The sequence below is a fragment of the Pteropus alecto genome, unplaced genomic scaffold, assembly GCF_000325575.1.
Source record: "Pteropus alecto unplaced genomic scaffold, ASM32557v1 scaffold114, whole genome shotgun sequence".
Classification (NCBI taxonomy): Eukaryota; Metazoa; Chordata; class Mammalia; order Chiroptera; family Pteropodidae; genus Pteropus; species Pteropus alecto.
In genome coordinates, this window is record NW_006435793.1 from 1,574,607 (window position 1) to 1,588,870 (window position 14,264).

The window sequence follows — 14,264 nt, forward strand, 5'->3', positions numbered from 1 at the left end:
GTTTCTGCTTCTTTGTCTTCCCATTTTGGCTGCCTTTCTGTGTCTGTTTCTATGTACTAAGCAAAGTTCCTTAGTCTCCCGGTCTTATTAGTGTGTATTTGTGAAGTAGGTGTCCAGTGGCACAGTTCTGAGAGGAGTTCTGCTGAAGGCCAAATTTAGCCCAAGCCTCTGTCCCTCTGGAGCTACCTGTTAAGATTCAGCAAGCAATCTACAGATGCTGTGCTTGTAGTCGCCTCAAAAGGCCACACCAGAAACCAAGGCCAGCTGCCTCCAGTGTGAGTCTAGGTGCTACTCAGCGAGGGGAACCTGACTAAGCAAGGACACGCCTGGATGTGGCTTGGGTGGGGTTGCGAGTTGGGGGAGGTGGGGTTTCAGGGAATCTTCTGGGCTGAGTGACCTCTGTTATCCAGTTCGATGATGTCTGGGCTATGGTGGCACTATGTCCGCCCACTGGGAGGGGGAAGGGCTCAACAGGGAACAATAGATACTGCTGGCACTTCTGCACAGAGCAAGTCTTGCTTGGGCTCTCACTCCAACAATGTCTCTCTGTAAGTCCTTGGTGCCCCTGCGCGCAGCCAGATTGGCACTGGTGCTCAGAGCGAGGAGGTCTGTCACAGCAAAAATCCACTCGCGGACACGGCCCCTTTAAGAGACTTCTGCTGCTGCTGCTGCCACAGCCTCCGTCTCACTCAGCTGCTGGAGACTGGGCAGCCCTGTGTTCTCACCCTGTCCTACCTTTGGCCATTGCAGGGTGATTTCTTGGATTTCTCCCTAGTTGTATAGCTTGTTCATCCAGATCCCAGGCAATTTTTCCTTGCTGCTGCTCCTTGTTTCCGTCACAACTTTGATTTGGTTGCCAGAGGGATGAACAGAGCCTCTACCATTTATGCCATTTTTTGCTGGATTTGTTTTTTTAAACTTATGTCTTTTAATGTAACGTGAAGTGTGGACCTAACTTTATTTTTTTCCAAATGGCTCCCTATTTGTGCAAACCATTTATCCTTTACCGTTGATGAGATGTTGTCTTTGTAATACACTAAACTCTTATGTTTCTTTGGTTTTATTTCTATACTTTGTGAGTTGAGGTAATGGCACAAATTACTATTGGTCTGTCTATTCATATGCCAAAACCATATTTTAAATTATTGAAGTTTTAGAATATATTTTCATATCTAATAGGACTGCCCCCCATTCCTTTTCTTTTTCAAAAGATTATTGGCTATTCTTGCTTGTTTAATTATTCATATACAAATTTTAAATAGCTTGTGTAGGTCTAGGAAAGAAAACCCTGTTGACATATTTATTCAGATCTCATTCAATTTACCAATAAATTTAGGGAGAATGATGTTGAGTACCCTAATCCAACTTTTAATTCAGTGTTAGGAATTTTATGTTCTGATTGCTATTGTAAATGGGGCCTCCTTCTCAAGTGTATTGTCTAACTGATTATTGTCTGTGTATGTGTAGTCTATTGATTTCTAAATGTTAATTTCATATCACCTTACCCTTTCTGAATTCTCTTATTGTATGTAGTAGCTTTTCAGTTGCTATTTTTTCAGGTATACAATCATATTTGCAAATGAAGATCATTTTACTTCCTCGTTTCCAATTTTTATGTCTTGGATGGATGTTGTGGTGTAACAATGGTTGTACTCCTGCCTCTTGGCTGGTCTCTCTTCTTCCTGTTGTTTTCCAAACCTGAATGGGCAGCCTTCCTGACCATCCATGTTACTCAATATTCTCTAAATAAATTTCTTTTCTTTAAAAGCAGAATTGGTTTCCTGTTACTTTATCTAAGAAATCTGACTAAAAGTTTCATTTTGTACAGAGAGGGCCCAATGATACATCATCGATAGTGATATCAATTGTCATTTTTTGAGGGCTTAATGGTGTTCGAGGCATTGTGCCAAGTAATTTGCATATATCATATCAATAAATTCTGAGAGAATGTGATTTGAATTTTGTCCCTTGTTATAGTACCAAATTTGAACTCATTTTATCCTTTTCTTCAAAGAATCTTTGGAAATATAAGATAAGAGTCGGTTTAATATGTTTATGCTTTTATTATTTGCCTTGACATCACAAAATCAAGTTTATTCGATTAACAGGTTTCAATCTTTTTAGCAGTGGTACTCAATTTCCAAATCAAATATTAACTGGAATTCCAGTATAAAAACAGAAGCTGCAAAGGTTAGGTAGACAGTGTGGTAGTAAGTTACTTAACCTAGAATCTTGTGATGCTTCTGAGCATAGACAGAAAAGAGAGGATGTTCAGGTGATGAAATATAGGCATTTCCAGACACAGATCTTGGTGGCCATTATGGGTTGAATTGTGTTCCTCCAAAAAGGTATGTTGACGTCTTAACCCCTAGTACCTCAGAAGATGACCTTATTTATTTTACGGAGGACGGAGGTAGTCAAATTAAAATGAGATCATTAGGGTGGGGCCTAATATAACTGGGGTTCTTTAAAAAAGAGGAAATTTGGACACAGATACACACAGAGGGAAGATGAAGTGAAGACACAGAGAGAACACTGTCTACAAACCAAGGAACATCTAAGGCTACCAGGAGCTAGGAGAGAGGCATGGAACAGATTCTCCCTCAGAGCTCTCAGAAGGAACCAATCTTGCCAACACTTTGATTGCAGACTTCTAGTCTCCAGAACTGAGAACCAATAGGTTTCTGTTGTTTAAGTCTCCTAGTCTGTGGTATTTTGTTACAGTAGCCCCAGGAAAGTAATATAGTGGTTCGTGTGGCCAGATTTTGGAGATGGGATATCCTACACATTCTAGAAAGCATGTTCACTGTACGTGCTTTTCAGGCATGGGTCAAAGACCTTGATTAGTTATATACTTATTATCAGAGATCTATTCTGGCTCAGTTAAGTGGACAATTTTTATAATTATTGAATTTATATCTTAGAGTTGGAAAAAGCCTATCTTTATGTATGTACTTTTCATCCTTCTTAAAAATATTGTTTGGCCCACACAGTGTTTTAAAGTAGGACACAAAATGTACTTGCTTACCAATTTTTAAGATCAGATTTCTTATAAACATTTCTGGATTTGTTTCTATTTTTATTTTTTCTTGAAAATGAGACTTTATGGTAACAGTTGGCTATTGCTAAAGATAGGCTGCTTCCTTTAGCCAGGTCACCAGCCTTTCTGTGAGCTATATCATTCCTAGGCCCATTTCACCAAAGGCAAAGAAGCAAGGGTGGCTGGAGCAGAGTGAAAAAGGAGAGAGTGATAGGAGGAGTACCCAGAGGAACATGGTAGACCTTGAGGCCATCATAAGGACTCTTGCTTTTACTGCAAATGAAATGAGGAGCTATTGAGAGGTTTTGAGCCAAAGAGTGACTTGACCTGACCTAGATTTTTAAATAATCACTCAGCTGCTCTGCTGGTATTAGACTGAAGGGAGAACACACTAGAATGCGATGATGGAAGCAGGGACACCTGTTCAGAGGCTCTTTACAGCAGTCATGAGATGGCCTGGATCATGATAGCAGCCAGAAAAGTGGTGTTAAGTGGTGGAAGTCAGGATGTGTTGAACGTAGGGTCAATAGAATCTCTTGATGGATTAAATATGAGATACGAAAGAAGCCAGGCCAAAACCCCAAACATTTTGGCCTGAGTGATTGGAAGGATGGAGTTGCTATTTGAGATGAAGAAGCTGGAGGAAGAGAGAATTCCAGAGGGGGGATTTCAGGGGGAAATCCAGAGTTCCATTTTGGACATGCTTACCTTGATAGGTATAGTGATATCCAAAGGATATTTTGAATAAGCTGTTAGATATGAGTCTGGAGTTCAGGGCACATGTCTGGATGGCAAGAAACCTCTCATCTTCTGATCCCGTCTCATAATTTTTAATACTATCTAATGCTGATGACTCCTAAATGTTTATGTGAATTCAAGCAGATTGTGGTTGTATGGCTGTGTTGCCAGGGAAGGGAGAGATGGGCATCTTGGTCTGCCTTTTTATCTCTGATCAAAGAATAGGCATAGTTTTAGTTGCAGTGCTTGCGTCTCCCAGGTACCTCAGACATCACTGCTCTGAATGCCTACCCAGTACACTGAGGCCGATACAGTCGTTGGCTTTATTGAGTCATATCTAGAAAGCCATAGAGATAAATTGAATCAAGGTCTAAAATTCATGCCTGGCACCCTCCATGCCACCTGCCAGTTTGGCAATTCTATCTTCAAAGACCCATTCTCCTTGCTTTCTCATCACCTTTCCAGGCATTTTAATCCCTCTCTTAATAACCCCGAGCCCCCTTAATTTCAGTAGTAGGACTATTAGTGCTGAGAAACTGAAGTATTAGGGAAAATCCTCAACTAAGACTCCAGCTACTAGGTGTATTTTGCCCACTGTTAATTAATTCTTAATTGCTCCATCCAGGTTTAATGTTCTCAGGAATTCTATGGTCTCTCAATTCGATTCAACTTAATATTCTTCTTTGAATGTGCCTTTAGGTCTGAAGAACAGTGGTCTAGCATAGGGAGAAAAGGCATGCAGTCAACCAGCTGTAACCAAGACGTGAAGACCACACAGGTCTGAGAATTTCGGGCTGGACCTAGGACTTAGCTTTAACCTCGGGCCCGTCCTAGGGTCCTGTGCAGTCCTTCCTCGCGTTCCCAAGTGACAAGGGTTTCCGGCTAAGGCCCCCTCCTCCCAGGGGCGGGGCCTACCGTGCCCGGAGCCCCTCCTCCCCGGCTGCGCGCGGCTACGGGCCCGGGTCACGTGAGCGCAGGGCCGCGGAGGAGGGGCGCTGATTTCCGGGCAGCGGAAGGAGACGCGGCCGCGTGAGGACGAGGCGATTTGAAAACACGCTGCGGGAGCGAGAGGCTGTGGCCGGCGGGGCACGCTGTCGCTCCCTGGGCTTCTGCTCGGACGCCCTTCCTCTCTGCCTCTGCGCTCCGGTCCCAGCGAGGCCCTCAGGTGAGCAGCCGCCGCCCGTCGGGGCCAGGCCCTCCCGGGGCGCGGGACAGTGCGCAGGGCCGTCGCCCCCCTGTCCGCGGCCCAGGCGTGCAGGGCGGGCCGGAGTTGTTCTGCGTCCCCCGGGGGTCGGGCTACCGCGCCGCAGAGGAGCAGGGCCTGGGTGCGGAGCGGGGCAGTGCGGAGGCGGGCGCTCGCGGGCTTTTGAAGCGCGTTAAATGACTGGGCGGGTTCGAGCGGTTTCAGGTCTTAGAGACTTTCAGGCCGGTGCGTGTTGATTGGGCCCCGGTTCTCCAACGGTGGTCCTGACCGAGGTCCGCGAGAGTAGAAGAAACGATAGTTTTTTAAAACCCACGGGTCTTCACTTCTGGGATGCGGAACTGAAGATGGGGTGGGGATGAGCAGTCGTTTCCTGGTCGGCCCTCTCGCCATCCAGGTGTGGAGGGTTCAGCGCTCTGTGTTGAGCAGAACTGGACCACAGGTTCTATCGAGTCGCCCCTGTCTGGGACATTTGCTTTAGAGAAGTCTGGTTTCCCCGATTGGCCCTTTCAGTAGAGTTTAAAGGAACTCATGAGCGTAAAAGGGGTTGGAGAAGAAATTTTCAAAGGCTGAGTGCAGTGTGTTTTCTCCTTGATTTTTTTTTTGAAGGGGAAAAAAAATTGGAAATTAGGGTAATGAGGTGGCAAACAAATTAGCTGCAATTTGGTTCGGTCAGAATCCTTATGCTCCAAGATGTCTTGAAATTAGAAGACCCCGAGTTGGAATATCAAGTTCAGTTTTAAAACTTTTGGGGCTCACCTGTGTAGGTCCAGAGATGTGAGAGTTCAGCCCCTGAGGCTGGAGTGCTTACCTTCTTTTCAATACCGGCTAATGTGAACGTGGCTTAGTTGGACTATTTGATTTGATGTGCTATGAAAATTTTTATTTAAGTGAAAATAACAATTTGCTAATAGAACTTTAAGAGTTCCTAGTATAAAAATATTCTTTGTGTACCATAAAAATAATATTACCGGCTTTAAAAAAAAAAGAAGCTAAAGGGCGATAAGCCCTCTTAATTTTCCTGACGGAGAGAAAACATGATGACAAATAGGGAGTGATGGATGATAATATGGCATAAGCTTGACCGTGTGTTGGACACCCATCAGGTAGTTAGCGGCCAAAGATAGTACAGAGGACTGCAGGGTGGAGGGTTAATTCATTAGGTTTTTCTGATTTATTTTTCTTTCTGGTATGCTAGAAATAAAATTTTAGGGAAAGCTCACCAAGAGTGCTTGCTTAATTAAGTAAAACCATTTTTGTGTTAAGAGGCCAGGTGAGTATCAGGGCCTTCTTTTTAAAAGATGTTGCTTTTAGTCTAGAAAAACTAGAGATGTGGGTTGGATGAAAACTTGGGACTGGGATAAATGAAATAAGGTAAGTCGTTCTGCCACTCAGTTTTCCAATCTTCGTCTTAATTCCATTTTAATGTATAACATAGAGCTGGTTTTGCAGAGCTCTGTTTTGTGTATGAATCTCTCTTCAACTCCTTAATAAAGGACTGACATCTTTTTGAGCCACGTCTTTAAAATGGATTTAGTTCACCGTCCTCACATGGTTTTGAGGGAATTTAATATTGATATACATAATGCATCTAATGTTGTGCTCGGCATGCATTAGTTCTGAGATTTTAATAAAATATACGTGTTTGTGCTCATAGATTGTACATTTATCAGTGTGCCAAGCAGTTCTGAGTATTTTTACAAATAATAAGTTATCCCTATTTTGTAGATAAAAACGAAGTACAGTGGTTAAACTATAGCTAGAAAGTTGCAGAGTAATTAGTCTGGCTCTAGAATCTGTTCTTAACCTATGTAGCCAAATCCTACCTATAGGGCTCTAATTTGGTAAAACCTTGCAATCGTGTGAATTTGAATATGTCATAGGTGATTGGCTTCTGGATTTCTGGAACTTGAGCTGCCCGAGCTTGCATCAGCTATTATTCACAATAAGGCAAACCTTCATTTTACTCAATTTTTTTGTGTAGCGTTGTGACTTTTGAAAGAATAGCTGGACATAGGATAATTATGATAGACCAGGAGAAGTTTTATTTATTCCACAGATACTTAACCTACTCTAGTGGGTGTACAGTGGAAGATAGAATTCATTATTTGGAAAAGGAAAAGGCTTCGAGAAGAGCTGAGCTGGTTCCAGGTATAGGAGGCTGTTTTTTAGTTTGAGGTTAGCTTGTACTGTTTTTTAGATAGAGATTAGCTTGTAGGAAGATAAAGCTGGAGAGGAAGTTGGGAAGGACCTGATATGTCTAGCTAAGAAGTTTACTGTAAGGGAGCACCTGAAAAGCTCCTGAGCCTGGTCAGATCTGTGTTTGGAAATAGCTCTCTGGTGATTCTCTAGAAAATGGACAAGAGTAGACAGTAGAGACAAGAATACCAGTGAGAAACTATTGAACAATCTAAGATAGAAATAAAAAGAACTTAAGTGACCTGGGAATGGGTAGGAAACATAGATCAAAGATTGTGTGTGTGTTTAAGTGGGAAGATTTGGATGTAGTGCAAGATGACATAGTTATGCCCGAGTTGTTATAATAGTGTCCTAGCTGATCTTGTTCCTTATCCTTTTGTTACACTTTATTACTGCTTCCTTTTATACTGCCTTTTTATCTTGTTTTTTGTTTGTTTTTGTGGAAACTCTTTTCTGTTTGTCTAATCTGAACTTTTGCTGCCGTTCAAAAGGCTGGTATCTTCATTTTTGCTTATACCAAGCTTATCCCCTACTCTTGATCTATACCGTTTTCCTGGTTCATGAAATGCTCATTAACTCTGCTTGCAGCATATCTGAATCTTACCTATTTTTCAAGCACCCAGCTTAGTTTCATGAAACTTTTCCTAGCTGTTACAGGCTGCATTAAATAACATTCGTTTTCAAACTTTGTTTTGCTAGAAGTTCTTCGGGGGCTTTTAGGGGCCAGGAGCTTCCCAGTAGATACACGGTATATGCTGTATATCTCTAGCAACTCTATGCTGCTTTCCAGCCCACCCTCTCAGTCCTACCCTCAAAAAAATTTCAAAACGTTTCCAATAGTACATTGCTTGACAACAGGTTCCATGGCTCAGAAACCTTGATAAATCATTGGCAAGCCTTCCTGTTAATTACTCTGCTTTATAATCTGCTTTTTTTGGAACTTTGTAAAGGTATTTTTCACTTAATATTTTAGTCCTTTGGTATAGTCACCATTGGCCTTGATTCTCCATATTTGAAATACATGGTAGAGTAAGTAAGTGTGAAAAATACCTTCTTTGAAATTTTATAATTTATCCTTGTCCTTATCCATTTTTAAAAATTAATTCTTTTCATTCAGCACTCAAGAATGACCAAAAAAAGAAAACGCCAAGATGATTTTCAAAAAGTAAAACTAAAAGTTGGTAAAAAGAAGCCCAAGTTAGAAAATGCTACTGTTACAAACTTTAAAACAAAGACTATACATCTGCCTGAGCAACTTAAAGAGGATGGAACACTTCCAACAAACAATAGAAAACTTAACATAAAGGTAAATCATAAATATTATTTTGATAAAATTAGATTTTTTTTTGAAGTCATCTAGAATGTTAGTGTTTTTTTGAAAAGTTGTTTTAACTCTGAGTTATCGATAGGTCTTGAAGTTTGAAGTTCATTTGTTACCTAAATCTGATGTTGCTACTGCAGCTTTCTCACCTCCAGAAAGACTTGCTCGGCTAAATCCACATGATTTCTCTCTCGTATACTTATTTGGTGATTTACTATATCATCTGGAAATATCATGCATTTAACTTTTTGATGTGTTTAATGTGTCAAGTTGTTGCTCTTTCAATTTTCTTGCTGTTTTGTGGTTCATTGAGATAAGATCCTGTCTTACTCATTTTTGAACCCTTAATAGCACATAGTTTATTATAGGTTCATAGTAAATGTATGAAGTTGATGTTTAATTAGTAGTTTCGTTTAAAAATTTAACAGCTTTATTAAAATGGAATTTATACATAATAAAATTCATCCATTTAAAGTGTATAACGTAGTGGTTTTTGAAATATTTATAGTTAAGCTACTATCGCCATAATCTAATTTTAGAACATTTTTATCATTTGAGAAAGAAATCTTATGCCTATTAGAAGTCAGTCCCTATTCTTTCCCCCTAGGCAGCCACTAATATATTTTCTATTAGTTTAGATTTGCTTCTTTTGGACATTTTATATAAATGGAATCATATAATATCTGGTCTTTTTTACCAGTCTTTGACTTAGCATGTTTTTAATGTTCATCCATGTTATAACATGTATCAGAGCAGTATTACATTTCTTTGTGTTATCAGATAGTATTCTAGTGCATGGTTATGTCACACTTTATTATTCATCAGTTGATGGACATTTGGTTGTTCCTACTTTTTGAATCTTATAAATAATGCTGTTGTGGGTATTAATGAACAAGTCTGTGAGTATATACGTTTTCTAATTTTGCCTTTAAGCTCCAGAGGTTAAATAATATCAAAAAGGTGTTTGAAGTCATGTTTTTTTTTCAGATTGTGTAAATTATTCCACAAGTAAAATTGTCAAATGTAATACTCTGAAAAAATACTTACACATCCTGAAAAACCATTTAAAAAAGGCAGAAAGGGCCTGTGAAATTAGGGGTATACGAATGTACCTACCACATATTTGGTGTATAGTAGTTCTTTAAATAGCGATGATGATTATTGTCACTTTAAATGATACTGTGTCTAAGTGCCTAAACCTGCATGCAGGTTATTTTCAAAAAGAGAAAATTCTAACCAAAAATTATGAATATTTTTCTTAAGCTAAAACTATTTTAAAGATAAAACAATGTTTCCGATTTTAATAAAAGCTGAGTAACATTTAGAAATACTCATGGAAGCAGTTTCCCCAAGGAGTGTCACTTAATTGGCATAGTTTTAGCATGCTTATTTGAAAATGATATAATATGTGTGTGTGTATATCTTTGCGTGTATATACCTTAAGCCTGTATTTTTATTTTTATTTATAGGATTTGCTATCACAGATGCATCACTACAATGCTGGGGTTAAACAAAGTGCTCTTCTTGGACTTAAAGACCTTTTGTCTCAGTACCCTCTTATAATTGATGCACACCTTTCAAACATATTAAGTGAAGTGACTGCTGTGTTTACAGATAAAGATGCTAATGTACGATTAGCAGCAGTTCAACTTCTTCAATTCCTGGCCCCCCAAATACGAGCTGAACAAATTTCTCCATTTTTTCCTTTGGTAAGTGCCCATCTCTCTAGTGCCATGACTCACATTACTGAAGGAATTCAGGAGGACTCTTTAAAAGTTTTGGACATTCTGCTGGAACAGTACCCAGATCTAATTACTGGCCGTAGCAGTATATTGCTTAAGAATTTTGTAGAACTTATTTCTCATCAGCAGCTGTCCAAAGGACTGGTAAATAGAGACAGATCCCAGTCCTGGATACTTTCTGTAAATCCTAATCGGAGACTCACTTCTCAGCAGTGGAGGCTGAAAGTCTTAGTGAGACTAAGTAAATTCCTTCAGGCCTTGGCAGATGGATCCAGTAGGTTGAGAGAAAGTGAAGGACTTCAGGAACAAAAAGAAAATAACCATGCCACTAGCAAGTCCATTTTTATCAACTGGAAGGAACATGCCAACGACCAGCAACACATCCAGGTTTATGAAAATGGGGGTTCACAGCCAAATGTCAGTTCACAGTTCAGGCTACGGTAAGAAGGATTTCAGTTATGTCCACACTCAGTTTTCTTATATTGAATTATAACTGCTGACCATTGATGACTAATGATGGGAAGACACGCAGTTGTCTTTCATGTTTCATATAGTTACTCATGATTTGATTTTATTTACTGATGGGAGAAGTCATTTGAAAATATTAATTCATTTCTAGCAAAGCCTAATGAGAAGTAAAACTTAATAGTCTCTTGGCTTTGTCATCTTAGAATTCTATTTTTCTTACTAGTCTTGATTAATGTAATTATCAATTCATGGTGCTTCATTTTACTCATACTTTAAGATTTAAGGAGTGATGATTTTTAATCATTAAATTTGTTTTCATTTTCACTCTTCTTATTAGGTACCTGGTTGGAGGATTAGGCAGTGTGGATGAGGGCCTGTCATCTACTGAAAACTTGAAAGGATTCATTGAGATAATAATTCCATTGCTAATCGAGTGCTGGATTGAAGCTGTGCCTCCGCAATTAGCTGCCTCTGTTGGAAATGGTATAGAACGAGAACCACTGCAAGTTATGCAGCAAGTTCTTAATATTATTTCCCTTCTGTGGAAACTCTCTAAGCAACATGATGAAACCCATAAATTGGTAAGAACTAATGCGATCTTTATTTTCTTAGTAATGCCTTTATCATAAATGGACAGATTAGATATCAGCATATTACTGTTAATTGGTTATGCATTTTCCAAAACTTTCCCAGGGTTTAACTATAAACTTGTTTCTTTTTTTTGCCCCAAATAGCAAATTAAAATAGTTTTATGAGATTATTATCTGAATATTTTTAAAAATTTAAGTTAAATGCATAACTTAATATACTTGATTTCACTTGTTTTAGATATAATTCACAGTAGGGTTATAATTTATTGTTTATGGTAGATTGATTATATAGGAACATTCTAGTTTCTGGAGGCCTCTTTTAGGATTAAAAAAGTTGTTTATTAAGTAGTCTCTTCCAGTTTGTGCCATACTGCCAAGTTTAGCAGAAATGAATCAAACTGAAGATCTCATAGCCAACCCTGAGTTGTTTTTAAACTACTGTGTTTTAGAGAAGCTACACACAGACTTGCTTAGTGTATGCTTTTTTGTTTTGATAAAGGATGTAAGGTCAGAAAACATTCTAAAAGTTACCTTTACTGTAGGTAAGCTATGGTTGTAGGTATGGTGTGAGTGAAATTAACCTAAGTGAATTCCGAGTCATAGCAGTTTCTTACTAGAAAGCTGAGAGTAAAGACATGTTTCTTGATGAGTAAATTCAGCCTCCCATTTGGGGAGAATTGCTGGCAGCTTTTTCTAAGTGTTTTGTTACATAGCGCAAGTTAGGAAGAACAAGCCGTAAGTTTAATTGGTGCTAAATTAATTTGGTAGTACGTTAAAAAGGGCAGCTGCAGGAGCAGTACTTTAAAGCTTGAAACATCTGGTTTATAGAAGAATTTCTTCAAGGACTTTTGACTAGACAGATGTGAAACCTTGAGGTTGCCTACATGTATATAAAACTGACAAGGCAGTTTTTTGGTTTTAATTCTTTTTATTTCAAGCTGAACTTTACAATCAGTCAGTATGCTACATAAAAGAAAACTAGGGATAAATGAAAATAGTACTTGATAATCTTGATAAGCATTATGTAACTGTACTAAGGTGTGTGTTTCTTTTAAGAGCTTATTCTATTAACCAATTACTTATTGTCTGTAGGGATGTTTGATGAATTGCTTTTTCAAATAGAATGGCATTTTGATTATAGTTTCGAGCCTGTCTTATGATTCATTGTAGACATTGGCAAGAAATCAAACATGGTTGGGGGTATAGTAGATGATTTTACAAAAGCAAATCTTGTCCTTTATGGCAGTTAATCTGTGATGTAGGCTAGTGACAATAATAATGCATACAGTTTCTTAGAAAAGTATATATTATTTGCAATCTTGAATCTGTTTTCATTTGAAAGACTAAGATAGAAATGAAAAGTAATGATACTCAACATGCACCTAGTCTTTCCTTCAGTTTTAGAAAGATGGGATATAAAAACTCCAAGCATTTTGGTGTTTGGTTATATATAGTCACTGATTAATTTTTATTACTGCTTTAGTAATAATATTAGGTAGGACCAAATGCAAATTTATTAATTGTGCTAGTTTTGGATCATCTATTATTCAGATAACACTGTCAAAGGATCTAAACACTGCCTAATTTTATGGGTATTTATGCTTTAGAATTATCCTATGCTATTATAACGACTATATTAGCAGTTCATTAACATAGGATACTAAGTTCAGAAGACTGTTTTGCATAGACTGTTGAAGGCTGTGTAGAATACTAAATTGGAATACTGTCTAAAATTGAAATAAAGTTATGGGGATTAACTTAAATAGGAATGGTATTTAAAAGCTGGTAAAATTCTGGTAAAATTCCACTGGTAAAATTCTCTGATTCACCTTGGCAAATTATTATGTTGAACTATAACAATAACTGGATAAGATTTATTATTTTAGAGACAAAGTATAAATATGTATCTTATATAGGTAATGTTAAAATTCATTTTAGTTTATTTTTTGTTACTGTTCCCACTGTTACTTCTCCTCTGTCCTTTACCTTCAGTTGGGCTCCTGTACTAATAGCTTCAGGGTCAGTATGATAATTATACATTATAGAAATTTTGCTGTGTCTTAGCTTTGTCTTTAATGCTTGCAACTTTTTTTGTTTATATGTCTCACTGCTATTGTCTTTTTCCCATAAGGATTAGAATTTGTGAAGAACAGTCAAGTACAATCATTTATCAAAGATTTTTGAGCATCTATAAATATGGCTATTTAAATTAATTAAAATTCAATTCCTCAGCCACACTAGCCACATAGTAAGTGTTCAGTAGCTCCATGTGGCTAGTGGCTACTATGTTGGACAACACAGGTATAGAACAATTCTATCGTTAAAGAAAGGCCTGTTCAGCACTGCTCTGCAGTGTGCCAGGTGCTGGTCTAGGCTCTGGAAATAGAGTGATAAGCATGACTGACAAGGTGCTTGTCTTCACAGAACTTATAATCTGGTGGGGTTGACATATGATGAACATAGGTGTAATGTCTATACTAGGAAGAAAGATGAAAATAAAGCAGAGTATAGAGAGAATATGTGAAACAGTGAGCGGGAGCTATTTAAAATAAGTGGTCAGGAAATGCTTTCATGATATTTGAATTCCACTGAATGAAGGAGCAAGTCTTGTGAAGACCTGTGGGAAGAACCTTTTAGGTATGGGGAACAGGAAGTAAAAGGCACTTAATTGAGAACAAGTTTAACTAATTTGAGGAATAGCAGGAAGGCCTGTGCAAGTGAAGTACTGGGAGAATAGTAGAAGATGAGGGCGAAAAAGTGAGAGTGGCCAGCTCATGTAGGACCCTGTGGTCCATGGTAAGGAGTTTGGATTTTAATTCCTTATCTTGTGGTGAAAAGACTTTGGAGAGTTTTGAGCACAGGAGTGGCATGATCTGAATTATGTTTATTTAATATTTTGAATTCACAGAACACTAATGAACTCAAATGTGCTCACCATCCAGTTCTAGCAAATTTGTGGAGCCCA

General features: G+C 38.5%; 1 protein-coding gene across 2 annotated transcripts in view; it reads left to right on the forward strand.

Annotated features, from left to right (window-relative positions):
* Positions 1–4,746: 4,746 nt before the first annotated feature.
* The window catches only part of TEX10 (testis expressed 10), a 41,576-nt gene continuing 32,058 nt past the window's right edge, over positions 4,747–14,264 (forward strand). The window contains exons 1-5 of one of the 2 annotated variants that reach the window (XM_015589083.2): positions 4,750–4,943; positions 8,296–8,484; positions 9,969–10,208; positions 10,497–10,681; positions 11,047–11,290. In XM_015589083.2, the coding sequence (XP_015444569.1) occupies positions 8,305–8,484; positions 9,969–10,208; positions 10,497–10,681; positions 11,047–11,290 (849 nt within the window). In that variant the 5' untranslated portion in view covers positions 4,750–4,943; positions 8,296–8,304. Of the gene's footprint in view, positions 4,944–8,295; positions 8,485–9,968; positions 10,682–11,046; positions 11,291–14,264 lie in introns of both variants that reach the window. The other variant, XM_006911527.2, reaches the window with a different exon arrangement.